Raw genomic sequence first — 25,469 nt, forward strand, 5'->3', positions numbered from 1 at the left:
AGAAGTGTGGGATTGGGCCACTATTCTTAAAAACCATTCAAGAGGTCTACAGGGAGGGGTCAGCAGCGGTAAGAGTAAATAACGAACATACGGATCAGTTCTCAATTGAGAGAGGTGTGAGGCAGGGGTGTCCACTTTCCCCATCCCTGTTTATAATGGCGATAGAGCAATTAGCAGAAAGAATCAGGAATTCAGGGAGAATAGAAGGCTGTAGAATGGGAAAGGAGGAAATAAAAATCAACTTGTTTGCAGATGATATAATCATGACAATATCTAACCCGAAAGAAGCCATTAGGGAAACGAAAATTATATTAGAGGATTTTGAAGCCATGTCAGGTTTAAGAATAAATATGGGAAAGTCTGAAATAATGTACTTTAATCTTGGTTTGGAAGAAAGGAAAGAGATTAATAGGATAACTAATATGGGGATGGGAGTTAAGAAATTTAAATATCTAGGGATAGAAATTTATAAAAATATTAACAGGATAGTGGAGGGAAATTATAATAAAATCTAGGAGAAGATAGAGAGGGATATGCAGCAGTGGGGGGAAAGGACGATGAGCCTGACCACTAGAATAAAGAGTGTATCGATGTTTTGGACGCCAAGGTTATTGTACCTTTTTCAAACGATACCATTGGAGTTAGATAAGCAAAAAATGATTAACTGGAACACTAAAATAAGGGAATGGATATTTGGTAGTAGGAAACTTAGAATCCCCAAAAAATTAGCATACAACCATAAATCGGAACTTGGATGGGGAGTTCCAGATACAGTCAATTATTATGAAGCATTTCAGCTTAAGGCATTATTAGAGATAGAGAAGGAAGGGGATCAGAAATGGATAAGGTTTGAGAATGAAGCTAATAATGGGGTAGGAAAACATGGCATCTTTACGAACATGGGGGCGAAGGAACTTAATTTAAACGTGGGACCAAGGAAAAATGGGTTATATGTTTGGAAGAAATGGCAGCCGAAATGGCTGAATCGGGTATCTAGATGGATGCCATTAGAAATGTTGATGGAAGGAGATAAGGAACATAGGTGGAGCGAACTACTTAAGGCTAAAGGATTTAGAAGGGTAGAAGATTTGTTAATATTAGATAAGTTAAAATCATTACAAGAGTTACAAGAAGCCGTAGGAATACAATATTGGCTTAAGGCTACAGGATTGTATACTAAAGTTAAGAAGGAAGTGGAGAAGAGTAATTTAAATGAAGAAGAACCTATGGAAAAGTTTTACAAATTAATGGGAAAAACAAAAAAAGGATTAGTAAGCATCTTATACAGGAGTGTGAATTCAGGCAACGAAGGAGCAATAAGCTACCTTCAACGGACATGGAGTTCAGAAGGCCAAATATTGAAACGAACAGGGGAGAAGATAATGGAAGGTTTAAAAAAAGTTAAGGTACATAAGGTTAGAGAAATGGAATTGAAATTTTTCACCAAATGGTATAGAACTCCGGCTACTTTAGCCAATATGTTTCCTGGGTTGAGCCCTAAGTGTTGGCACTGTAAGAAAGAGAAGGGATGGTATTCCCACATGTGGTGGGAGTGCCCTGAGGCCAAGAAACTATGGGAAATGGTAGTGGGAATGATAAAGAAATTCTTTCAGGTAGAGCCGAGAATTAACTTTGAATTAATGCAGATGAGTATATTAGGGAATGAAAAAATAAAGAACTATAATCAAGATTTACTAAAAGCAATGATATCAGCGGGTAAAGCGGTAATAGCGGCAGGATGGAAGGATAAAAGTAAATGGAAGGAAAGAACTTGGCATAACTATCTCTTTGATTTTGTCCAGTCAGATATAGCTGCTATAATGTCGCAAGAAGAATCATGGGAGGAAAGAAGATCAAGAATCAAAGAAAAGTGGCAGACCTATCTGAAATGGGCGAAGGAAGAAAGGAGAGTGGACATTCAGTGGAAGCTTCAAGTCCTTTGTCCCTGGCTGGAAGAAGAAGAGGATGTATAGACTAAGGGGGGTGGGTTGGGGGGGAAAATGTAAAATGGATACCAGAAACAATGTAGAGAAATGGATAATGAATAATAATAATAAAATATACATAAAAAAAGGATACCTCATCCCCTCAAGAGCTTGCAATGCCAATTCCCCCCCCCCCCAACACACTCCAGACTCATCTCAGCTGTGTGATACAATACCTGCCTGTCAGCAGAGGGCTCTTTTGTCAGATTCTGTGCAGCAATCCCTCAGTCCACCTCTTTGATGTAATTCAAATAAGGTTTATTTAAATGATGAGCATGTTCACAGCAATTACTGGTTTTGCTAAAACTGACCTTTTCCAGACAGGCCATAACCTTCCAAATCTCAGTTCCATGAAGGCCTCCCTTCCTCCTTATCCAGCAGGCTGTATGATTGTACCAAGCCAAATGTTGCTCAGAAGTGAATTAAAAAACCCCATGGCTATTGCTTACCTATTCCCTTGACATAACCGTGAAGGATACTCACTCTCAGCCAACTCATTTGGGAAGGAAATATGTTTTTGGAATCCCCTTGAGAAACTCTCCAGCTTTTCTTCAGATGTAATACCACTGTCTTTCTCCACAAAAGTCTCTCTTATCCTTTCTTCTTTTGGGAGGGAGAGGAAGGGGGAGAGAGAGAGAGAGAGAGAGATCATTCTTATGTGAGGGATGAAAGAAATTCAAGAATAAAAATTCTTCTGAGCGAAATTGGGCTTGATAGAAAGGGCAAGTCCTAAGCTTTTGAATCTGACTGTCAGATTGAAAATTGGTGAGGTCAAAAATTTCGTCATTTTTTGAAGGTTTAAAAATTTTTTTAAAATTCATATCTTGGCCTAGGAAGCTCAGAGGAAGATGAAAGATGGAATAAAGTTTATTATAAAGATGGAATAAAGTTTATTATAAAGAGTAAATTTAGATCTTTTGAACTTGATAGCTATAAAGGGGACAGATCTGTAAGACAAGCACTCTAGTTCCCCTCAAGGGTCTACGTGAATTTTGTGGCCTGGTCTGACCTGCAGGTGTTCGTGATTTAACTCTCCCTGTGGCTAACATCCTTTATCATTTTCAGGGCCAGACTCAAGACTGTGGTACTTGGTTAACTGTGAGACCCTGTATCCCATTGTGTAACTAGGAGGGAGGGGAGATTGGGATGGTGCTGACAGCCTCCGGATAATTCCATCAGGGAGGACTCTTGATTGGGTTATTTGGACCACCTGACTCTAGAGGGGCAGAAAGTATAAAACTGGTAGAGACCAGAGAGAAGCCATGCAAACTCTAGTATGCTTTGATATTTTCTTGCTTCACTGTGATGAGATTTTTTTGTAGAATACCTTTCGCTACAGGTGGAATACTTATGCTGTAATACGAAGCACTAATCCCAGCTATTTCATGTATAAGAGAGAACAGTGAGCTTTTCATGGTTTTCTGTTGCTGTTTAGTAATGTCTTGTTTTCACATCCTTCATCAGTCTTTATATATTTTAAAAGGGTCTGCTTTACTTGTGTGAACCCACTGAACTGGGTGCTGTTCAGGTGCCAAGACTGGGGACCCAGGCTTGGGGACTTGACAGGATCATTTCCAAATCACAGTTAAAGGGGATGTTTGTAATTCTATCGAAGGGAAAGGGTGTGTTGAATATGTTAGGGAAAGAGAAATCAGGAACTATCCCTTTGGAGAAACGCCATTTTAGGCCTGTATCTAATGGGAGGCAGCCTTCGGGGCCTAGTCTCTTCCTTCTCTCCCCTCCCCTCCTGTCTGGAACCAGCGATTCTGAGGAGGCCTCCTAGAGAGACGGGAAGTCTTTCAGGCTGGTCTCCCAGATGGCGAGAGGAGGGTAAACCAGTTCCCGGGCGAGAACTGCAATTTATATTGTAGATTTGGGGTGGGAAAACGGACAGTTAAAGTTGGCAGTCGGGCTGTTCAGACTTGACAGTTAAAGTGGACAGTCAGTCAGTTTGAGTTCAGTCTTGGAGATTGGTTAGTTGAAAAGGTCTGGTCAGGCTTGCAACAGTCCAAGTGAGGCGCCTGCCCTGCAGGTCATCCCGTGAGGGGAAGTAGTATAACAGGGAGAGAAGGAGTATTTTCCCCTACTGTAATTTGTTGCTTCTGTTCACTCTTTAAACATGCCTGTAAATAGTTGTATGTTGTAAATAAATGTTATGTTTGTTTAAAGTGCAGTCCCTCCGTACCACATAGTTTCCCCAGCCGCCTTAGACCACGCTACTGCAAGAGGGGAGTCCAGAGAAGGGGGAAGGCATGCAGCTGGCAAGGATGCCAATCCTCCAGGGGTCTCCCAAAGAAGGACTGTGGTCTCTGTGATAACCATGTGCTGTGTTGGCAGAGGACCTTGAGGCCAGACCTCAGAACTGGAAAGGAACATTGGGAGTCCTGCTCCTCTCAGTCAGGAACCCCTAAATTGAACAGGTGGTGGGAGCGTGCCCAAGTGACAGGAAGAAGATTAGCTCCCTCCAGGAGTTGGCAACCCAAAAGAGAGCTGACGGAACTGGGTCTGAAGGCAAAATCGGGCCGGTTCTGTCGCAATCCTGTTCCAGAGTCTTTCTGAGCGTCTCTGTTGGGGGACAACCTGAGCTCAGCATGAAGCCCTCAGGGCTGGAGGACTCCTCAGGAGAAGGGGAGCCACGCATGGCTGGCTCTGAGTCAGCAGAAACAGGAAAGAGGCTGATGAGCTGCAGGCTAACCAAGACTCACCACCACCAGCTGATCCAGAGCCACCACCCAGCCCTGATGCAGGAGCATGGCTGGCTCTGAGTCAGCAGAAGCCAGAAAAGAGGCTGATGAGCTGAAGGCTGACCAAGACTCATCACCAGCAGCTGATCCAGAGCCACTACCCAGCCCTGATACAGCAGGTCAGACTCAAGTGATTCAGAAAGGCTGAGGGACTTGGGAATCTTCAGTCTGGAGAAGAGGAGGTTGAGGGGGGACATAATTGCTCTCTTAAAGTATTTCAAGGGCTGTCACTTAGAGGAAAGTGGGGAGCAGATCCTGTTGGCAGAAGAGGAGAGGACTTGTAATAAAGGGTTTAAATTAAGGGTGGGAACGTACCTGCTGGATGTTAGGGGAAACGTTTTAATGCTAAGAGTTGTTCAACAATAGAATTGGCTACCTAGGAAGGTGGTGAAATCCACAACTGCCTTAAACCATGCTACTGCAAGGGGGGAGTCCAGGAAGGGAGAAGGCATGCAGCTGGCAAGGGTGCCAATCCTGCAGGGGTCTCCCAAAGAGGGACTTTGGTCTTTGTGATGACCATGTGCTGTGTTGGCAGAGGACACAGAGGCCAGACCTCAGAATTGGCAAGGAAGATTGGGAGTTCTGCTCCTCTCAGTCAGGAACCCCTAAATTGAGCAGGTGGTGGGAGCGTGCCCAAGTGACACGAAGAAGATTAGCTCCCTCCAGGAGTTGGCAACCCAAAAGGGAGCTGACGGAACTGGGTCTGAAGGCAAAATCGGGCCGGTTCTGTCGCAATCCTGTTCCAGAGTTTTTCTGAGCGTCTCTGTTGGGGGACAACCTGAGCTCAGCATGAAGTCCTCAGGGGAGGAGGACTCCTCAGGAGAAGGGGAGCCATGCATGGCTGGCTCTGAGTCAGCAGAAATAGGAAAGAGGCTGATGAGCTGCAGGCTAACCAACACTCACCACCACCAGCTGATCCAGAGCCACCACCCAGCCCTGATGCAGGAGCATGGCTGGCTCTGAGTCAGCAGAAGCCAGAAAAAAGGCTGATGAGCTGCAGGCTGACCAAGACTCATCACCAGTAGCTGATCCAGAGCAACTACCCAGCCCTGATACAGCAGGTGAGACTCAAGTGATTCAGAAAGGCTGAGGGACTTGGGAATCTTCAGTCTGGAGAAGAGGAGGTTGAGGGGGGACATGATTGCTCTCTTAAAGTATTTCAAGGGCTGTCACTTAGAGGAAGGTGGGGAGCAGATCCTATTGGCAGAAGAGGACAGGACTGTTAATAAAGGATTTAAATTAAGGGTGGGAACGTACCTGCTGGATGTTAGGGTAAACGTTTTAATGCTAAGAGTTGTACAACAATAGAATTGGCTACCTAGGAAGGTGGTGAATTCTCCCTCGCTGGCAATCTTTAAGCAGTGGCTCGACAAACACTTGTCAGGGATGCATTAGGCTGATCCTGCATTGTGGGGATTCAGGAATCTGCCTTGCAGTGGCTGTCCTCCTTTCTCCAAGATCGGGGACAAAGGGTGGTGATAGGGGAGGAAGCATCCCAGAGGCACTCTCTTAATTGTGGGGTGCCGCAGGGAGCGATCCTATCCCCGATGCTATTTAGTATCTATATGCGCCCCCTTGCCCAGATTGTCAGGAGGTACGGACTGGGTTGCCATCAATATGCGGATGACACCCAGCTCTACCTATTGATGGGTGGCCAGTCTGACTGTACCCTGGAAAATCTAGACCTGGCGTTACAAGCCGTGGCTTCTTGGCTCAGACTGAGTCGGCTGAAACTGAATCCGACGAAGACGGAGGTTCTCTACCTGGGTCGGGGCGGTCCGGGGAGAGAGATCCAGCTGCCGGCCCTTGACGGGGTACCACTGATACCGCTCCCTAAGGTCAAGAGTTTAGGCGTGCTCCTTGAGTCCTCCCTTATAATGGAGGCTCACGTGGCAGCCACCGTTAGATCTGCCTTCTTTCATCTTCGGCAAGCGCGGCAGCTAGCCCCTTACCTGGAACGCAACGACTTAGCGACGGTAATCCATGCTACGGTCACCTCAAGAATAGATCACTGCAATGCTCTCTACATGGGGCTACCCCTGATGCTAACCCGGAGACTGCAACTGGTGCAGAACGCTGCGGCACGGCTGTTAATGGGGCTGCCACGACGGGAGCACATTCAGCCAGTGCTGAGAGAGCTGCACTGGTTGCCTGTTGTGTTCCGAGTTCGCTTCAAGGTGTTGGTACTAACCTTTAAAGCCCTCTATGGTCAGGGACCTGCCTATCTATGGGACCGCCTTTCCCCATATATCCCCCAGAGAGCACTGCGATCAGGGACAAAAAATCTATTGTCTGCCCCTGGCCCAAAAGAAGCCAGGTTATGCATAACAAGATCCAGGGCTTTTTCGGTGGCAGCACCAGAACTTTGGAACACCCTCCCAGAAGCTATAAGGGCCCTGCGGGATTTGTCTGCATTCCACAGGGCCTGTAAGACCGAACTGTTTAAACAGGCTTTTGCGGTTTGATTGGAAAGGGGCTGCCACCGGACATCCTACAGAATGCTGGCGATCATAGTCAGAAGTCAATACCGCCTATATTGGACTGAAACAGCGCTAACAGTTTTAAAATTGATAAGTAAATTATGGTTTTATATGTTTTACTTAATTGAATTGTTTTTATGATGTTGTAAGCCGCCCTGAGTCCGCTTGCGGAGAAGGCGGGATATAAATGTGAAGTAATAAATAAATAAAAATAAATAAATTGAGCAAGGGCCCTTGACTGTTTGGCCCCTTCCAGCTCCATGATTCTACAATGGTTAGGGGTCTGGAGAGCAAGATCTATGAGGAAGGCTGAAGGATCTGGCTATGTTTAGTCTAGAGAGGAGACAACTGAGAGGTGGTATGATAGTCATTGTCAAGTACTTGAAGGGCTGTCGTATAGAAGATAGTGAAGAATTGTTTTCTGTGGCCCCAGAAGGCAGGAACAAAACCAACAGGTTGAAATTAAATCAGAAGACTTTCCAGCTCAACATTAGGAAGAACTTCCTGACAGTTAAGAGCAGTTCCTCAGTGGAACAGGCTTCCTTGGGAAGTGGTGGGCTCTCCTTCCTTGGAGGTCTTTAAACAGAGGCTAACATAGACATGTGACAGCAATGCTGATTCTGTGAACTTGGGCAGATCACGAGAAGGAGAGCAGGAAGGGTTGCAACAGTGGTTAGTTCTCATAGTCTTTCTTACATGTCCAGGAAATCTTTGCCACTTTGGGGTCAGGCAGAAATCTTTTTACCAGGCTAGTTTTCCAGCAATTCCGGAGCCCCCCCCCCCCCATGTTCTGCGTATGGAGCATGTATCAGTGGGGGTGGTGAAGAGGTATTTGTGAATTTCCTGTATTGTGCAGGGGCTGGACTAGATGACCCTAGAGGTTCCTTCCAACTCTATTTTTTAAATTTTTTATTTACTTTGGATTTATATCCCACCCTCTCCGCAAGCGGACTCAGGGCTGCTAACATCCAACCAGAAATTATAATACTAAAATAATTAAACTTAAGACGGTATTGAAATCATTTAAAACAACATATGGTGCTACTCAGAAGAAATAAGACGGGATCAGAACTTTGTTCAGCAGGCAATTTAGTTCTTTCATCGTGAATTTTATCTCACAGTGGTACTTGTTGTGGTCTCCAATTCCTCACAGCTGGTGTTGCTCAGGCTCTGTTAAAGTGGCAGCCCTCTCCCATTCAAATATAATAGGCCAATCGAAATAATTCTGTTTTACAGGCCCTGCGGAATTGGGAAATATCCCTCAAAGAGCCATGGCCTCTGGCAGGGTGTTCCACATCTCTGGCACTACCACCAAGAAAGCTCTGGCCCTTGAAGTGTTCGGTCTGGCCTCCCTTGGTCCGGGGATGGAGAGATTTTGAACTCCCGAAAGCAACGCTCTCTGGGGAACATATGGGGAAAGGCAGTCCCATAGATAAAGAGGCCCTTGACCATGTAGGGCTTAAAAGGTCAATACCAGCACCTTGAAAGGGATTCGGAACATGATAGGCAGCCAGCGCAGGTATTTCAGCAGTGGTTGAATGTGCTCCTGTTGAGAGAGCTGCATTAACAACTACGCTGTAGCATTCTGCACTAGCTGCAATTTCTGGATCAGAGTCAAGGGTAGCCCCATGTCAAGGGCATTACAGTAGTCTATTCTTGAGGTGACCGTGGCCACGGATCACCATTGCTAAGTCGCTATGCTCCACAAAAGGGGCCAACAGCCATACCCGCTGCAGATAGAAGGCGGCAGATTTGGTAGTGGCTGCTACCTAAGCCTCCATGGTCAGAGAGGACTCCAGGAGCACTCCCAAGCTCTTGACCTTCAGGACTGGTATCAATGGCACACCGTCAAAAGCCAGCAAAGGGATCTCCCTTCCCAGGCCACTGCAACTTAAGATAGAGAACCTCCATCTTTGTCAGATTCCGCTTCAGTTGACTAAGCCTGAGCCAAGATACCATGGTTTGTAATGGCAGGTCCCAATTGTCCAGGATGTAGATTCTAAGACCAGTTCACCGCTCTCACCTGCACCTTTTGAGTATCTGAGACAGAAGCTTAGATGGGAGTTGCAAGCAAGGAGGCAGAGTGCACGTCTCCTGGTCAACTACCAGCTCCTTCCTGACGAAAGCTTGCAGTCACTGCAGCAGGACTCCCAAGCAGCTGCTTGTTAGGAAGGGCCTATAAAACCTACTGCTGGGAGCCTGCATGTTATGGAAGCACCAAGTCATCCTGCTAAACTCTGCAACCACAACTCCTCATCGAGCATTCTTTGTGCGTCCTTGGACTGGCTTTGGACTTTGACTTTGAGACTCTCTACCTTGTGGATGACCCTTGGACCTCCAGGCTACACTCTCTGGCTTTCCCCTTCTGGAAATGACCCTTTGGTTTGTGCACTTTCAGTTTGTGGACTTCTGAAACTGAACTCTGGAATTTGTGTGAGCACCTGAACATGTCTGGCTTGTTGTGTGAACATGTTTGGCTTGTTGGCTTGTGCCTGCTACATAACAGTCTCTCATCCCCACCTTTGCCTCTGGCCAGGACACCGTCTCTGGCTCGGGTGATGGCCACAACACTGGTCTCAGCTGCCCCTCGGCAAGTACCTGGAGAGGCCTGAGAACGATGTGTTGCTGTTCAATACTATGCATCATCCCAGGGGGAGCAATTCACACCTCTGGCACTTGTGGGAGATCCTCCTTACCCAGAGAGATGACGCTCAGATAGTTCTCCCGCATGACTTCCCTGTAGAGAGTTTTCTGGTCCGGATCCAGCAGGTCCCATTCTGCTACGGTGAAACAGACAGACACCTCCTCAAAGGAAAAGGGGAACTGGAAGAAAAAGCAGATGCCTCATCAGAGATGATGCAAGGCAGAGACTGCACTCTGGAAGGGAGCAGTCTGGGATGGAACAGGATGTATGTCTTGGCACAGGTCGAGGGAGTGGTATTCAGAGCCTCTCTCACCTGGACCACTGTAGAAACTGCAGGAGCAAAAACACCCCTGAGAAAGGAGGGGGGAACCCAGGCTGTCCCCTGCTCATTCCCCCTACCTGCACTGGAGGTGAAGCAGCTGTTTCCACACCTCCAAAAAGATGATGGCTCAACAGCATCTCTCCAGTGCCTGTTAGGAAGAGAAAGGAGGAAGGGTGTTTGCTGTGACTTCCTGTTCCATTTGCTTGTTTGTTCCTCGCTTCACACACTCCCTTCCCAGAAGCTGGAAACCTTGCCCCATGTACACTCCACACAACCTTTTACTAAATTGTGGGAGAGGCAGAAGAGAAGTACCCATGAGCCTCAGGGGGTGATAAAAGCTGCCAACATATTTCAGGCTTCTGTGGGGCCTGAGATGTTCCCTGTGAACTCTGAAGTTCCAAAGGTCACAGAATCCCTGCTGGATCAGACCAAACGCCCAGGAATCCCCTTCTCCTGCCAGCTGGCAGTGGGCCCTTCAGTCTGGACTGTGGGTGGGAAAAGAGGGGAGTGGATATGAGATCACATTCACATCACGTGTCACCATCACATTCAGCCCAAAACCCAGAAGTCACTTGAGCGCTTCTGAAGAATCTAGGGTAATATCTGTTCCAAACCTCACCCTAAGGCCCTCCTCCAAATCTCCTGGGGTTTGAGGCGACAGCCGGTCATCCCTCCTGCAGAACCCGATTTCCCACAGTGGCCTCCCAGGTGCCCCTATATGAACAGGCACAGAAGCTGAATTTTCCCATGATTCTTGGCCCCCTACAGACTAGTTTTCAGTGCTCAGTGCTGCCCAGAAGACAGAGGCTCCCTGTATTCACCCGGATGAATAGCTCTGCCCACATCTGTCTAACTTTAGTTTTCTTTTCCGACCTCCCTGAGTTCCTCTTATGGAAGGAAGGTAATTAATGGGAGGAAATGTCCTCTAGGAATTATCTAATCCTCTTTGAGAAGAATTACAGTGAGTGGAGATTCAGTGCTGTGTGTTATGTGAAGAAGTACTGAATTCTTTTCCTGACCTGAACTCTCCACCCACCACATTCAGGGAGTGCCCCAAGTGTAAAAAGGCAGAATGAGACCTTACCACAAGAGATGGCATCTTGGGCACCCTCCTGGGCCTGCGCCCTCTGCCCTTCCTCCAAGGAACCTCGTTCTGCCTCAGGGAATGGAGCTTCTCTCTCCAAGGATGGTCCCCACATCTGAAAGAGCAGCGAGTGAGAAGGGGAAGAGATGGAATGGAAAAGAGACCAAGCAAGGGATCCTGCCCACTCCCAGACTCTGCACTCTTCCATCAGCAGACCCAGATGTCTGGAAGGAGAAGAAATTTTCTAGCAGAGGAGGCTGCTGAAGGAGGCTGTTAAAGCTCCCATTTGAATGATTAACACTTGGACAAATATCTGTCAGGGAAACTTTAGAATTAGCTCCAATATCCTTGCTTGAATTGAGCAGAGCTGGAGGAAATCCCCTCACCTGCTCTGCCTGCCTCTTCTCAGCCTGACTCAGGAGGAAGCCTTCGGCCAAGGCCACCGCCTGGGAACTGGTCTCCGGCCCACATTCCCTGACCCAGCGCTGCATTTCCTGGGGCAGGAGGGCTAGGAACCTCTCCAGGATCACCAGGTCCACCATCTGCTTCTTGGAGTTCCTCTCTGGCTTCAGCCAGTGACTGCAGAATCGATGGAGCCGACTGCAAACCTCTCGGGGCCCATCAGCCTCACGGTACTGGAACTGCCGGAAGTGTTGGCCATGCACCTCTGAGATCTCCGTGACCTGAGAAGGTGTCTCTGGCACGGGGCTTTCCCAGCCTTCACCACCACTCCCACGTTGGGTGGGAGGGGGGCCTTTGCTTGCTGTCTTGCCAGCTGCAGCTCCTTCTGGGTCCTGCTCTTCCATCTCCTTTCCCTTCTCTTGGGTGACTTTCGACTGGATAGAGATGCCTTGAGTCACTTGACTGTAAAGAGATACAGAGACAGTCACATGTCACAAGGAAAGCGAATGAGAATTGCCCTGGTGGACCAGAACTAAAGTGCTTCTTGCGGTTTGTAGACCTGGTTTAATAGAATTTTGTTATATGAGATACTAAGCTGTTTTAGATACGCCTGCTTCATTATTTGGAAAAGTTAACTGTCTCTGTTTGCTTCTTTAAGGATATTACAAGGTTAGCCTCTCATTCCATAAGTTCAGTCTGTCCAAGGGGCTGATTCTTAAGTTAAACTGAGGCCCCAAAAGCACCAGAGGGACTGGTGAGCCCCCTTAACCATTGTCTGTATTTCTTCACTAGACCTGAAGGGTTAGGCAAAAGCACCTCTTTCAAAAGGCACAGGAGTCCCCCTTTGAACTGTGGGGTTCACCTGGTTAGATCTCCAGCAAACACGTCTTTTGGGGAGGATGAAAACCAGCTCCTCATGGCTCTCATCACAACTTGACGGAAACTCTCAAGGCAGTTGCAGGGGCTACTCCGGTAACCACAGGGGCTCAGTTAATTACTCTCAACATTCCACAGTTAAGAAGATACATTTACATATCCATCTCGAATTCTGATATTTGTGTCTCTATGATTCTCCCCAGCATTATATCCAAACTAATGGTGACCAGGTAAACTCAACTTGCTATCCCAGTTTGGTCCTTGCATCTCTTAAGCATCTTCATTACGTTGTCTGCTAGTTTGCTGGTCAGTGGGAAAGGGCCATAAGTAGCCGCCAGCGACCACTCTGGTTTGGGGTTCAACCCAGGCAGGGCCCAGAATAGCCCCCCCCCCCCCCCGCTCTTCACCTTCCCCCCCCCCACCCGCCCACACACCAGGCGGGGACCTGACAGGAGACCCCTCAAGCCTGAAGTGTCAGAAGGATCAAGGCCCATAAAGGCTTCCGTGGGATCGAACCCGGTTCTCCCAGATCAGAGTCCCTGCATTAACCGCACGACACCCCACTGGCTCTCAGCTGGTCCCGGGCAGTTCAGGTGTGCGGGGAAAGGGGGCGGGGGGGTGCAGCAGAAGACGTGCGGGAGGAAGGGGATGGAGTCTGGGGAATGGCCGGGGGGCCCTCCACGCTCTTGGCCGCAGCAGCATCCAGGGGGCTCCAGGCGCGCCTCCTCCCCCCCCCCCCCGTCTCCCTGGGGTGCTGCAAGGCCCCCTTCCCCACCTGGCCGCCTCGCCTTCCCCTCTCCGGCCCTCGTGGCGCTCGGAGCTGCTGCTGCTTTTGCAACCGGGGGAGGGTCGCAGGAGGCCCGGCTGCTGCTCTTCCCTTCGGCCCCTCCTGCCCCACCGGCGCAGCACCCCCCCCCCCCCCCCGGCAGCAGAGCTTGCACGTCTTCCGTTCCGGGGGCCCCTTTGCAAAGGCCGGGCCCGGCATGCAAGCCTTCCTCCCCTTCCCGGATTCCGGGCTAGGGAAGGGGCTCCAGCGCCCTCTGGGTCCAGCCTCTGCTCTGCCGGGACTGCAGCTCTCCCGGACGCCTCTCCGTGGGGCGGGACCGCTTTGGGTTGCAGAACAACAAAATAATCCTGCCCTTTTGCAGGGAGAGCTCAGCCTTGCAGCCTTCCTGCCTTGTTGCAGACGCCTGGGAGGGGCCTCCTTGCACCAGGGGGGGGGGGGGGCAGAAGGAAGGAGGTTTCTTCTCTTGCAAACGAGGGGGGAGGATCAGTCTTTGAAATGGTGGAGGGGTGGGGGGGAATGAGCCCTCTGGGATGCCCCCGCAAGCATCACTTCTGTGGCCAGAATCCTAGGCAGGCAACCCGGCAGCTGTTTTCCCCCTTGCGTTCTGGAAACTGTATTCCACATTCTGGGAGCTGCCTTCCACTAAATCAGAGCGCCCCCCCCTCGCCATCCAGGCCAGTATTGCCCACTCAACCTGGCAGGGCCTCTGCAGGACCTCAGGAGTCCTTCACATCACTCACCCCCAAGAGGGTCTTTGAACTGGAGGTTGGACAGGAGACCTTCTGCACGCCATGCAGATGCTCTGCCCCTGTCTGAGCAACAGCCCCCGCTCCCCTAATCCCAGCTTTCCTTTCAGTCTACAGACGGTGCTAGTCCTCAGTGCTCTCAGGCAGCCGCCCAGCCCGGAGGCCCATCACAATCAGTGCTGTCTGCTCAGACCAGCAGCAGCTCTCCATGGTCTCAGGCTGAGGTCTTTCACATCACCCACTGCCTGGTCCTTTTAACTGGAGATCCCAGGGATTGAACCAGGCATGCTCTGCTACCACTGAGCCATGAACCTCTGGGCCGTGGAAAGAGGAAGGGGCGCTCTGCCTTATGCTGAAGGACCATTCATCTCTCAAGAGTGCCCATCTTTCTGACTGGCAGCCGCTATCTTGCATGTACCTGACCTTTTAAACTAGCGACTTGACTGGGGCTCTTCTGCAGGCCAATCAGATTCTCTGTTGCTGAGCCCCCCCCCCCAAGTGGGTTTTCTCCACCATCCCCAAAGTGATCTCTATTTACAAGGCCACCTCATTACGTGACCAAATGGGCCGGAGGGCAACAGGAGCTGACCTCCTGCGTCCTTTGCAGGGAAGTCTTTGTGTCTGGGGCTTCCTGGTCTCCCCTCTGCAGTTTGAAGCCCCGTCTTCTTTCCTCCAAGGCAGCAAGTGGGCCGGGGAAGTCTCAGCTGATGAGGTGAACAGGACTGGCAAGGGTAGAATTTTTTATTTTAAAAAAATCTTCTATGTATGTGGGTGGTGGAACATGCAGACTGGCCTACCTCACAGGGTTGTTCTGGTTGTTTTTTTCCCCAAGCCTCCCAGTGGAGCACTGAGACTTACAAGCACAGGCTGCATGGGCGGAGGGGGGGGGCTCTCTTTACCCTTACAGTGGAGTGGCAGTCACTTGAGTCGTAAGGAAATAGGGCTCAGGTAATTCACGTGTGGTCCAATCTTTATGGAAACTAGGAAGGCCCATGTCTCAGGGGCAGCTTTTTGCCTTAATTCGGGTTTGGGGAAAGAAAAGAGGGCTGCCTGGTCCTAATTTTGTGAACAAAAAGGAATGAAGGCTGAAAAAGCACAAACAAAACACTGTGCAGTGTTATAAATTCACAACATGGTGCTGAACACCTCAGTGCTGAAATATATTATTTCACTTCAAATCAAAATCAAATCAGTATGTGCTGAATACACATAAATGGGATCGTTTCAGCCATGGCCATCCTATCCAGTCCATACCAATTTTCACCTGAAATTCTTACAGTTCTACCATGATGCTCAACATCCAACTGGAGTAATCCTTATGTGTTTCTGCCAGTTCACCCATAGAGTGGAATTCAGCAATGTGATGTGACAACATGGACCTGAGGTTGATGGCCACTCCGACTGAATCTCTTACCACATTCTGAACATTCAAAACCTTTCTCCCCTGTGTGGGTTCTTTCATGGCATTTTAGAGTGCCACTCTGACTGAATCTCTTTCCACATTTTAAACATTCAAAAGGTTTCTCCCCGGTGTGGGTTCTCTGATGCCGTTGAAGAGTGCCAGCCCTTCTGAATCTCTTCCCACATTCTGAACATTCAAATGGTTTCTTCCCTGTGTGGGTTCTTTCATGGCGTTTTAGAGTGCCACTGTGACTGAATCTCTTCCCACACTCTGAGCATTCAAAAGTTTTCTTGCCTCTGTTACTTTTTGGTGCAGAAGGAGCTGTGATATGTTTTTTAAGTACTTGCCACACTGAGTGGATGTACATGCCTTAATTATTCTCTGCTTTGGAAGATGTACATTAAACCTGTTTCCTTCTCTCTTCTGAACCATACGGCTGCCTTCCTTTCTCTTAGGTCTGCCTCGATTTCTACTGTTTTCTTTCAAGTCTTGAACTTGATCTGGCAGCTGCTGGATAAGTTCCTCACCCTCCTCGTTTCTCTGATCATCCTCTGCTGGAATAAAGAGAGAGATCCCTTTAACACCTGGGAGGGCAGGTGAGGTCCAAAGGATGTATCTAACTGCAGACAGAAAGAACTGATGGCTCTTCAGCTTCCCTGATCTTAACCACCTCCCGCCTTTCCCCAGTATTTAAGGGGATTTCATCCTCTCAAGAGCCATGGCTGAGCTGGTAATGCCAATTCACACCCCAGCTCCAGGCTCATCTCAGCTGCCAGCCAACACCAGCCTTTCAGCAGAGAGCTCTGTTGTCGGATTCTGTGCAGCAGTCCCTCAGTTCAGCTCTTTGATGGAATTCAAATAAGGTTTATTTAAATGATGAGCATGTTTACAGCAAGGACTGTTTTTGCTAAAACTGACATATTCCAGACAGGCCATAGCCCTCCAAATCTCAGTTCCCAGAAGGCCTCACTCCCTCCTTACCCAGCAGGCTGCACGACTGTACCAAACCAAATGTTGTTCAGAAGTGAATCAAAAACCCCCATGGCTGCTCCTTGCTTGTTCGCTTGACATAACCGTGCAGGATACTCACTCTCAGCCAGCTCATTTGGGAAGGAAATATTCCCCTTGAGAAACTCTCCAGCCTTACTTCAGATATGAGACCATTTTCTTTCTCCACAAAAGTCTCTCTTATCCTTTCTTCATTTTTTGGGGGGGAGGGGGAGGGAGAGAGAGGGAGATCATTCTTATATGAGGAAGGAAAGAAATTCAAGAGTAAAAATTCTTCTGGAAGGATGGAACCATAGTCAAGATCATAGCCTACAATCTCAACTAGTATAAAGGGGAGAGATCTGCGAGGCAAAGCACCGTACTTCCCCTCAGGAGTTAACCTGGTTTTTATATGGCCTTGTCTGACCTGCAGGTGTTCATGATTTGACTCTCCCTGTAGCTCACATCCTTATCTTTTTCAGGGTCAGACTTAAGACTGTGGTAATTGGTTAATTGTGAGACCCTTTGTGTATCCCATTGTGTAACCAGGAGGGAGGGGGGATTAGAAGGGTTCTGACAGCCTCCGGATAATTCCATCAGGAAGGACCCTTGATTGGGTTATTTGGACCACCTGATTCAAGAGGGGCAAAGTATAAAACTGGTAGAGACCAGAAGGAAGCCATGTTTAAAGGGGATGTTTGTAATCCCATACAGGGGGTAAGGGGGGGTGTTGTAAATGTTAGTGAAAGAGAAATTAAGATCTAGCCCCTTCCAGGGCCTTTCTGAGCATCTCTGTTCTGGGCCAGCCTGAGCTCAGCATTAAATCCTCTGGGGAGGAGGACTCCTCATGAGAAGGGGAGTCATGCTTGGCTGGCTGTGAGTCAGTAGAAGCAGGAAACAGGCTGATGAGCTGCAGGCTGACCAAGACTCGCCACCACCAGCTGATCCAGAGCCACCACCGAGCCCTGATGCAGCAGGTGAGACTCAAGTCATGAAGAGAGGCTGAGGGACTTGGGAATCTTCAGTCAGGGAATTGGAAATTGAGGGGGGACATGATTGCTCTCTTGAAGTATTTCAAGGGCTGTCAGGGCTGGGGGTTGTTCCTGTTGGCAGCAGAAGAGAGGACTCATAATAAAGGGTTTAAATTATGCGTGGGAACCTCCCTCCTGGCTATTAGGAGAAAAGTTTTAAGGGTGAGAGTTGTTCAACAAAGGAATTGGCAACTTAGGGAAGTGGTGAACTCCCCCTCACTAGCCATCTTTAAGCAGCGGCTGGACAAACACTTCTCAGGGATGCTCTAAGCTGGTCCTGTATCGAGGAGGGGGGTGGACCGCATGGCCCTTTCCAACTGTGATTCTACGATGGTGAGGGGTCTGGAGACCAAAACCTATGAGGAAAGGCTGAGAGATCTGGTCGTATTTAGTCTAGAGAGGAGACAACTGAGAGGTGATATGATAGTCATTCTCAAGTACTTGCAGGGCTGTCATATAGTGGATGATGTGGAGCTATTTTTTATGGCCCTAGGTCAGACCAGAACCAACGGGTTTAAATTAAATCAGAAGAGATTTTGACTAAACATTAGGAAGAACTTCCTGACAGAGCAGTTTTACATCAGAACAGGCTTCCTCAGGAGGTGGTGGGCTCTCCTTGTTTGAAGGTTTAATTTTATTTAATTTTTGGATTTATATCCCGCTCTATACCGCAAATGGGCTCAGGGTGGCTTAAAACAGTAAAATCAGAGTTAGAATAATATCATAAAAACAAGCATTACAAAATCAGGAACAGTGTAATAAACAATCTTACAGACATAGGCGGCAAAACTACCCAACACTATGTCACTGAGGGCTAACAGTATAACGTAAACACCATAATGCTGAAATGTTGGGGGAAGTGATGATTTTCAAAGGTCGCCCGCTGGATTAATTAAAAGCCTGGCGGAACAGCTCCATCTTGCAGGCCCCGCGGCACCTCGATAAGTCCCACAGGGCCTGGATCTCCAGTGGGAGCTCATTCCACCAGGTAGGGGCCGGGACCAAAAAGGTGTTTTTAAACAGAGGCTACGTGGCCCTCTGCCATCAATGCTGATTCTGTGAACTTGGGCAAATCATGAGAGGGAGCAGGGCAGGAAAGGCTGCATCAGTGCTTAGTTCTCACGCCTGTTCTTACACACCCAGGGAAATGCTGATTGCCACTTTGGGAACAGGTAGCAATTTTTTCATCAGGCCAGTTTGCCAACGATATTGGAGGGTCCCCCCAGCCCACTCTCTGGGTGTTAGTAAAGGAGGCGAAGAGGTATTTGTGAATTTCCTGCATTGTGCAGGGGGTTGGACTAGAGGACCCTGGAGGTTCCTTCCAACTCTAGGACTCCCCCAGGCTCACCTGCCCCCTTTGAGCATCAGAGACAGAAGCTTAAAAGAGAGCCGCAAGCGAGGAGGCAAAGTGCACGTCTCCTGGCCCATTGCCAGCTCCTTCCTGATTACAACCTGGAATAGTTGCAGCTGGACTCCCAAGCAGCTGGCTGCTAACAAGGGCTTGTCAGGAAGGGCGGACCACTGCCTCCTTCAGAGGCGATGGAAAACGGCCCTCTGAAAGAGATCTATTTATGATGTCCCGTATAGGGCATCTTAGCTCCTCCAGGCAGGCTTTAATTAGCCAGGAGGGGCATGGGTCAAGATCACAAGTTGTTGAACGTGCAGCAGAGAGGACTCTGTCAACTTCCTCCAAGCTGAGCGGGTCGAAATGATCCAGGATCGAACTGGAAGGCAGGCACGGAGCCTCGAGGTTACATACTGAATCCAATATGGCAGGGCAGTCACGGCGAAGCGATTGGACTTTTCCTGCAAAATATTTAGCAAAAGCCTCACAGCCTATCTCTAATTCCTTAACATTTGGTTTGCCCTGTGGCAATGTAGTGAGTGTTCAAATTATCCTAAATAATTGTGCCGGGTGCGAATTTGCAGACGCAATCAATGTCAGCGAAGGGTTCATTGAAGTTCAAAAATGATCAGACTTGTCTTTGTCTAAAACTAAGTTTCATTTATTGATACAACAATGTTACTCTCTACACATGGTCTTTGAAAGTGATAGCGATTGAGGCAAAATCATTGGCATTTATGGACATACATCAAAGCATTGGGGGTTTAAATCACTTCTCATAATAAAGGTACAGCTTGACTATTGAAAATAACCATTTCACACACTCTTATCTCCCACACATACAAACGGTGTCTTCCTCCCTGCTGTGTCCTTGCGCGGCTTCCACAGGCGCCTGGGAAGCGGCTAGATGTTTTGCACTTCAAAGACCTTGCTGGCCCCTGGCGCCTAAATCACCCTTTCCTCCCCCCCCCCCTACATTCTATACTGGCATGGGTGTTAGTAAGGTAAAGATTTGCAGGGTTAGTTAGCAGTAAATAAACATTTCTAACAGCATGGATTACTTCAGTGAACATAAGCTGACAATCTTAGCCGCAAAGTACATTTTCTTTGTGGCCTTGACTGCCATCTCATAGGATCTCATAAATTCCCTATAAGATGCTCTAATTGCTTCATCTCGAGTGCGCCACCATTGCCTCTCTAGCCTTCTGAGGTCTTGTTTCAGCTGGCATAGTTCCAGGGTATACCACGGCGCCAGGCTAGTCCGGGGTCGCAGAGGGCGTTGAGGTGCGATCTCTTCGACAGCCCTGGAGAGTTGGCTATGCCAGACCTCGACCAGGGCCTCCAAGGAAACGTCAGGGGGCCAGGGATCCCGAAGAACCATTTGGAACTGTTCCGGGTCTGTTTGGCTCCGCGGGCGAGCCATAATAGGCTCGCCACCTAAGCAGGTTTGGAGTGGAGCATTCATACGAGCCTTAAGAGCGCGGTGGTCTGACCATGGCACAGCTTCTATAGTTATATCGTCCACCACAACCCCGGCCGCAAAGATCAAGTCTAACATGTGCCCGGCCTGGTGCGTGGGGGATGTCACAAATTGAGAGAGTCCTAGTGTCGCCATGGATAACACTAGGTCCATCGCCTGACTAGAGGCCGGGTCATCCGCATGGACGTTGAAGTCACCCAGGATCACCAGCCTTGGGTGCTCCAACGCCCAGCCTGCCACCGCCTCGAGCAGGGACAGTAAGGCGTTGGCCGGTGGGCTAGGGGAACGGTACACCAGCCAAATCGCCAACCCCCCTCCAGCCTCCCACGTCAGACCAGCACATTCAATACCCTCGATCCTTGGAGCCGGGAGCGCCCTAAAGGAGTAAGCCTCTCGTATGAACAGCGCCACTCCTCCCCCCCGCCCGCTGGTCCGCGATTGGTGGAAGACTGAATAGCCCGGGGGAGCTGTTTGTGAGAGGGCTACAGTATTACCCTCTCGTACCCAGGTTTCGGTCACGCAAGCCAGGTCCATGTCCTGTTCGAGTAAAAACTCTCGAAGGACAGAGGTCTTGTTATTAATGGACCTGGTGTTGCATAACACCAATGACAGAGGCGGGTCTAACCTGACCCTGCTACCTGTCACCCTCGGGATGGGACACAGACTGGAAGGAGGCCGAGTACTAACAGGTCTCCGCCCCCTTCCCGTATATTGCTGTCTGTTCCCACCGCCATACCTCCCCCTCCCCAGGAGCACTGGAATCCCTAGACCAGTCATCTCCCGCTGGTGGTGGTAGGTGTTAACGTAGCTGCCACCACTAGTATCTAAAACACTGTCCTTAATTAGCCCCCCAATTCACTCTGCCCCATCAGTCCCCGTTTTCAATCAACCCAATTAAGCCCACCCCATAATTCCCTTATATTTATTTATTTATTTATTTATTTATTTATTTATTCTATGACTTATATCCCGCCCTTCCCATAAAATGGCTCAGGGCGGCTCACAACAAACGATAAAACAATACACAAAGTGCAAAATTGTTACAGTTAAAAAGTCAAAACATTTAAAAACCTTAAAATCTTAACATTATATCAATTGGTAAAATATATATAATTTAATCTAATGGTAAAAATTGGATATAATCCCCCCCCCGATAAACACCCTCAATTAATTTACCACAAAACAAATCAAATCCCATTAATACAAAACAAATGATCCAGCGAGTTAATTGACTAAAATTTAAACTGAATTTAGCAGAGCCTAAAGAATCGATATAGGAGGTTACAAGGAAAGTGCTAATGTGCTAGTCCGTGTAAGGTTTCTAGTTTGAGCATAATACGGACAAATAAAGTGCTGGTTGGGTGAAAGATATAAAGTGCGTACAGTGCAGAGCCCGGTTGCTTCAAAAACACGGCAGTTATGATATGTGGCGCAGCGGTCCCGCATCCGAGTATAGGATGATCCATTTCAGGGTCCAGGGATCTCTAACAATACTTCCAGTGCAACCTGGCAGTCCCGAGGGGGGGGTGAACCCTCTCGTGACTCCCAGTCACACGGGTTGGTCAGTCCGAGACCCCTATTCTGCCTGGATGTTCGGTGTTCGATATTCAGTGGCCCCAGGTAGTTCCCACCAGCTCCCCTCTGCCGGCTTATGGTACCACCAGGCACCTCAAGGTCTTCGGCCACTCTGCTCCTCAGTCGCCGCTTATGTTTGTGTTCTGCTCACCGGCCCCTCCACTCGCTGCTCGGCTCCGCACAAGCTGCAATGTAGCCTAGGGTGCCTCAGCCATCCCAATTCAGCACTCGCGGTCTTACTCACCGGTCGCTCTGCTTGACGCCTAGTTCTGCCTGGCTCCACCCGGTGGCAGCTGAACCAGCCTGCATGCAAATCAACCAGGTAGGGTTGCCAACTCTGGGTTCGGGAATTCCTGGTTTTTGTGCAGAAACCAACTCAGAGAGGAGAAAAAAGACCAATTGGGAGGACAGGTTTTTAGGAGCCTGAAGAGAGAGATTATTTCCAGCCAAAAGAGCAATATTAGCACAAAAGGGGGCCCACAATAAACTTCCACAGGCAGCTGCCTCCCTAGTCTGCACTGCCCCAGGACCCCCCTGGGTCCAGCCCCACCCCCCTGGATGGATGGGAGTGGATTGAGATAGGGGAAGGGGTCCTCTCCTGCTGGCTGCTGCAGCCCCTCTTGCTCCTTGCTCAGCTCCCAGGAGAGGCCTTCCCTTGACAGCAGGGCCTTATATGCTTTCTCCCTAGGCCCTCCCCTGGGGGGTGATTGGCCTTCCCTTCCCTCCAGTTCCACCGCAGTCCAATCACAGGGCTCAGAGGGGGCCTGGGAAATGTAGGCCTCTTGTCAACTTTACAGCAGGCCTCAGAGGCCCCCTGGGGTTTCGCCTCAGTCCGGGGATCGTGAAAGGATCATCTGGGGCAGCTTTTCCTCCCAGCCCCCCCCCTCCACTCTTTCCCCATCCAGGCACCCCCCAGCCTGGCTTCTCAAGGCCCCGTCCTCCAACTCTCCTGCAAGCAAAGCCAGATACCCAAAGGAGGATACTGGAGGACTTCAGTGTTTCTCTCTTTGTTATATCATCTCCAGGAACTGCACACTGTCTTGTCTGCTGCTTAACCTTTTTCTAGCTGCAGTGCACAGAAACAAATAAACTATTTCCATGACTTTTTATTTTCAAATTAAGGAAAAGATTCAAAGGTGTCTTTTTAAGTGCCAACTTGGCACTTAAAAGTCCCAAAGGTAAAAAAGTACTTTGCTATGGTTGCTCAGACACCTGGTCAGCCAACAGAAAGCTAGGCAGGAAATCAACGGGAGTGAAAGAGTACCCCAGAGAAGACAGGGACCATTTGAGCAATGCTTCAGGAGGCCTGCTTGTCTGCCAGGGCTTCTGAATGGCAGGCCTCTTTTAAAGAAGCCAGAGATGGGAGTCCATAGAATCAACAAGAAGGGCCATTCAGTAAACAACACAATAGGACTGCGGTTGTAGAACCAATCAGAAATCTATAATCAGAACTGAAGCAAGGCGCTGGTCTTAACGTGACACATTAAACGACAAATGATACAAAATTTATTTTGTAGGATCTTAAACACAGTAGCATAGACCACAGACCCTAATAATTTCTCCAAGTAACTTTGGAGAGCCAGTTTGGTGTAGTGGTTAAGTGTGTGGACTCTTATCTGGGAGGACCGGGTTTGATTCCCCACGCCTCCACTTGCACCTGCTAGCATGGCCTTGGGTCAGTCATAGCTCTGGCAGAGGTTGTCCTTGAAAGGGCAGCTGCTGTGAGAGCCCTCTCCAGCCCCACCCACCTCACAGGGTGTCTGTTGTGGGAGAGGAAGGTAAAGGAGATTGTGAGCCGCTCTGAGACTCTTCGGAGTGGAGGGCGGGCTATAAATCCAATATCATCTTCTTTGTGAATTATTTCAGGAAGTGTGAGTCTCCTGCCTGGGTAGAAAAGCTCTCTTGATCTACTCAGCTTTGCGTAGTTTCTTGACCTCTTTGGGCAGGCCGCTCCCTCACAGGTGTATGGGCAGTTGCTGAGTTTGCCCCTTTGCAGGCTGGCCCCTGTGGAAGACCTCACCCAGAGGAGCAGAGACCTTGTGGTGTCACAGAGGGCCGTCTGGCAAGGCCAGGAAGGGCTTTCTGGGTAACAGCCAACACTTTAAATGGAGCCTGGTAACTGATGGGCAGCCAGTGGAGAGGCTGTAGAATGGGAATCCTAGATATGCTCCATCCAGCTCCCATTAGCTGAGCTGTGACATTTTGTCCCAACTGCGGTTTCTGAACTGATTTTGAGGGAAGACCAGAGTGCAGTGCGACAGGGGTGGAGTCCAGGGGCACCTTGAAAAACCACAAAGTTTTATCCTGGGTACAAAAAGCTTAAAGGGCGTTCAAAGAGCTTCCGGGCCTACTGTGGATTTGAACCCTGATCCGCCGAGTCTTCTTAACCCAACACTCTGGCTCTTGAACTCAACTGACCCACATCATGAATGAACGGGGGCAAAGTGGGTTGGGTTCATTCCTGAAGCTCAGACATGGCCCAAGGTGTGAGTCTCAAGCACCTGCAAGAGGATTTATTTAGAACTTTATACACAATTGAAAAAAGGCATGCAGCACCAAACTTTGACATATTTACTGAAGCCCAACTCATTAAGAAGACAACAACTGCAGATTTATACCCCACCCTTCTCTCTGAATGAAAGACTCAGAGCGGCTTACAATCTCCTCTATCTTCTCCCCCCACAACAGACACCCTGTGAGGTCAGTGGGGCTGAGAGGGCTCTCACAGCAGCTGCCCTTTCAAGGACAACCTCTGCCAGAGCTATGGCTGACCCAAGGCCATTCCAGCAGGTGCAAGTGGAGGAGTGGCAAATCCAACCTGGTTCTCCCAGATAAGAGTCTGCACACTTAACCACTGCATCAAACTGGCTCTCTAAAAAAAATCTACAGAGCACTAAAAAGACAAAGTCAAATTTACCTGAAACAAAAAATAATCTCTTTAATGAGCTCTGACTTTTTGTTAGCAGAGTTTTCTGATTCATAAAGAAACACTTAATCTAGGGTTGCCAAGAACCTGGAGAGGAAAAGTGAGGTGTCCCTTTAACACCATGTGGGATAGTGAACATAAGAGAAGCCATGTTGGATCAGGCCAACGGCCCATCCAGTCCAACACTCTGTATCACACAGTGGCGAATAATATATATATATATACACACACACATATACACTGTGGCTAATAGCCACTGATGGACCTCTGCTCCATATTTTTATCTAACCCCCTCTTGAAGCTGGCTATGCCTGTAGTCGCCACCACCTCCTGTGGCAGTGAATTCCACATGTTAATCACCCTTTGGGTGAAAAAGTACCTCCTTTTATCCGTTCTAACCCGACTGCTCAGCAATTTCATTGAAAGCCCATGAGTTCTTGCATTGTGAGAAAGGGAGAAAAGTACTTATTTCTCTACCTTCTCCATCCCATGCATAATCTTGTAAACCTCTATCATGTAACCCCGCAGTCGACGTTTCTCCAAGCTAAAGAGCCCCAAGCATTTTAACCTTTCTTCATAGGGAAAGTGTTCCAAACCTGTAATCATTCTCATTACCCTTTTCTGCACTTTTTCCAATGCTATAATATCCTTTT

General features: G+C 48.8%; 1 protein-coding gene across 1 annotated transcript in view; it reads right to left on the reverse strand.

The window, feature by feature from the left end:
- Positions 1-9,870: 9,870 nt before the first annotated feature.
- The window catches only part of LOC132574429 (zinc finger protein 208-like), a 90,293-nt gene continuing 74,694 nt past the window's right edge, over positions 9,871-25,469 (reverse strand). The window contains exons 6-8 of the mRNA XM_060242784.1: positions 20,303-20,306; positions 15,498-15,636; positions 9,871-10,032 (exon numbers count right to left, since the gene is read on the reverse strand). Coding sequence (XP_060098767.1) covers positions 9,871-10,032; positions 15,498-15,636; positions 20,303-20,306 — 305 coding nt within the window. The remainder of the gene's footprint in view (positions 10,033-15,497; positions 15,637-20,302; positions 20,307-25,469) is intronic.

The sequence above is a fragment of the Heteronotia binoei genome, chromosome 6, assembly GCF_032191835.1.
Source record: "Heteronotia binoei isolate CCM8104 ecotype False Entrance Well chromosome 6, APGP_CSIRO_Hbin_v1, whole genome shotgun sequence".
Classification (NCBI taxonomy): domain Eukaryota; kingdom Metazoa; phylum Chordata; class Lepidosauria; order Squamata; family Gekkonidae; genus Heteronotia; species Heteronotia binoei.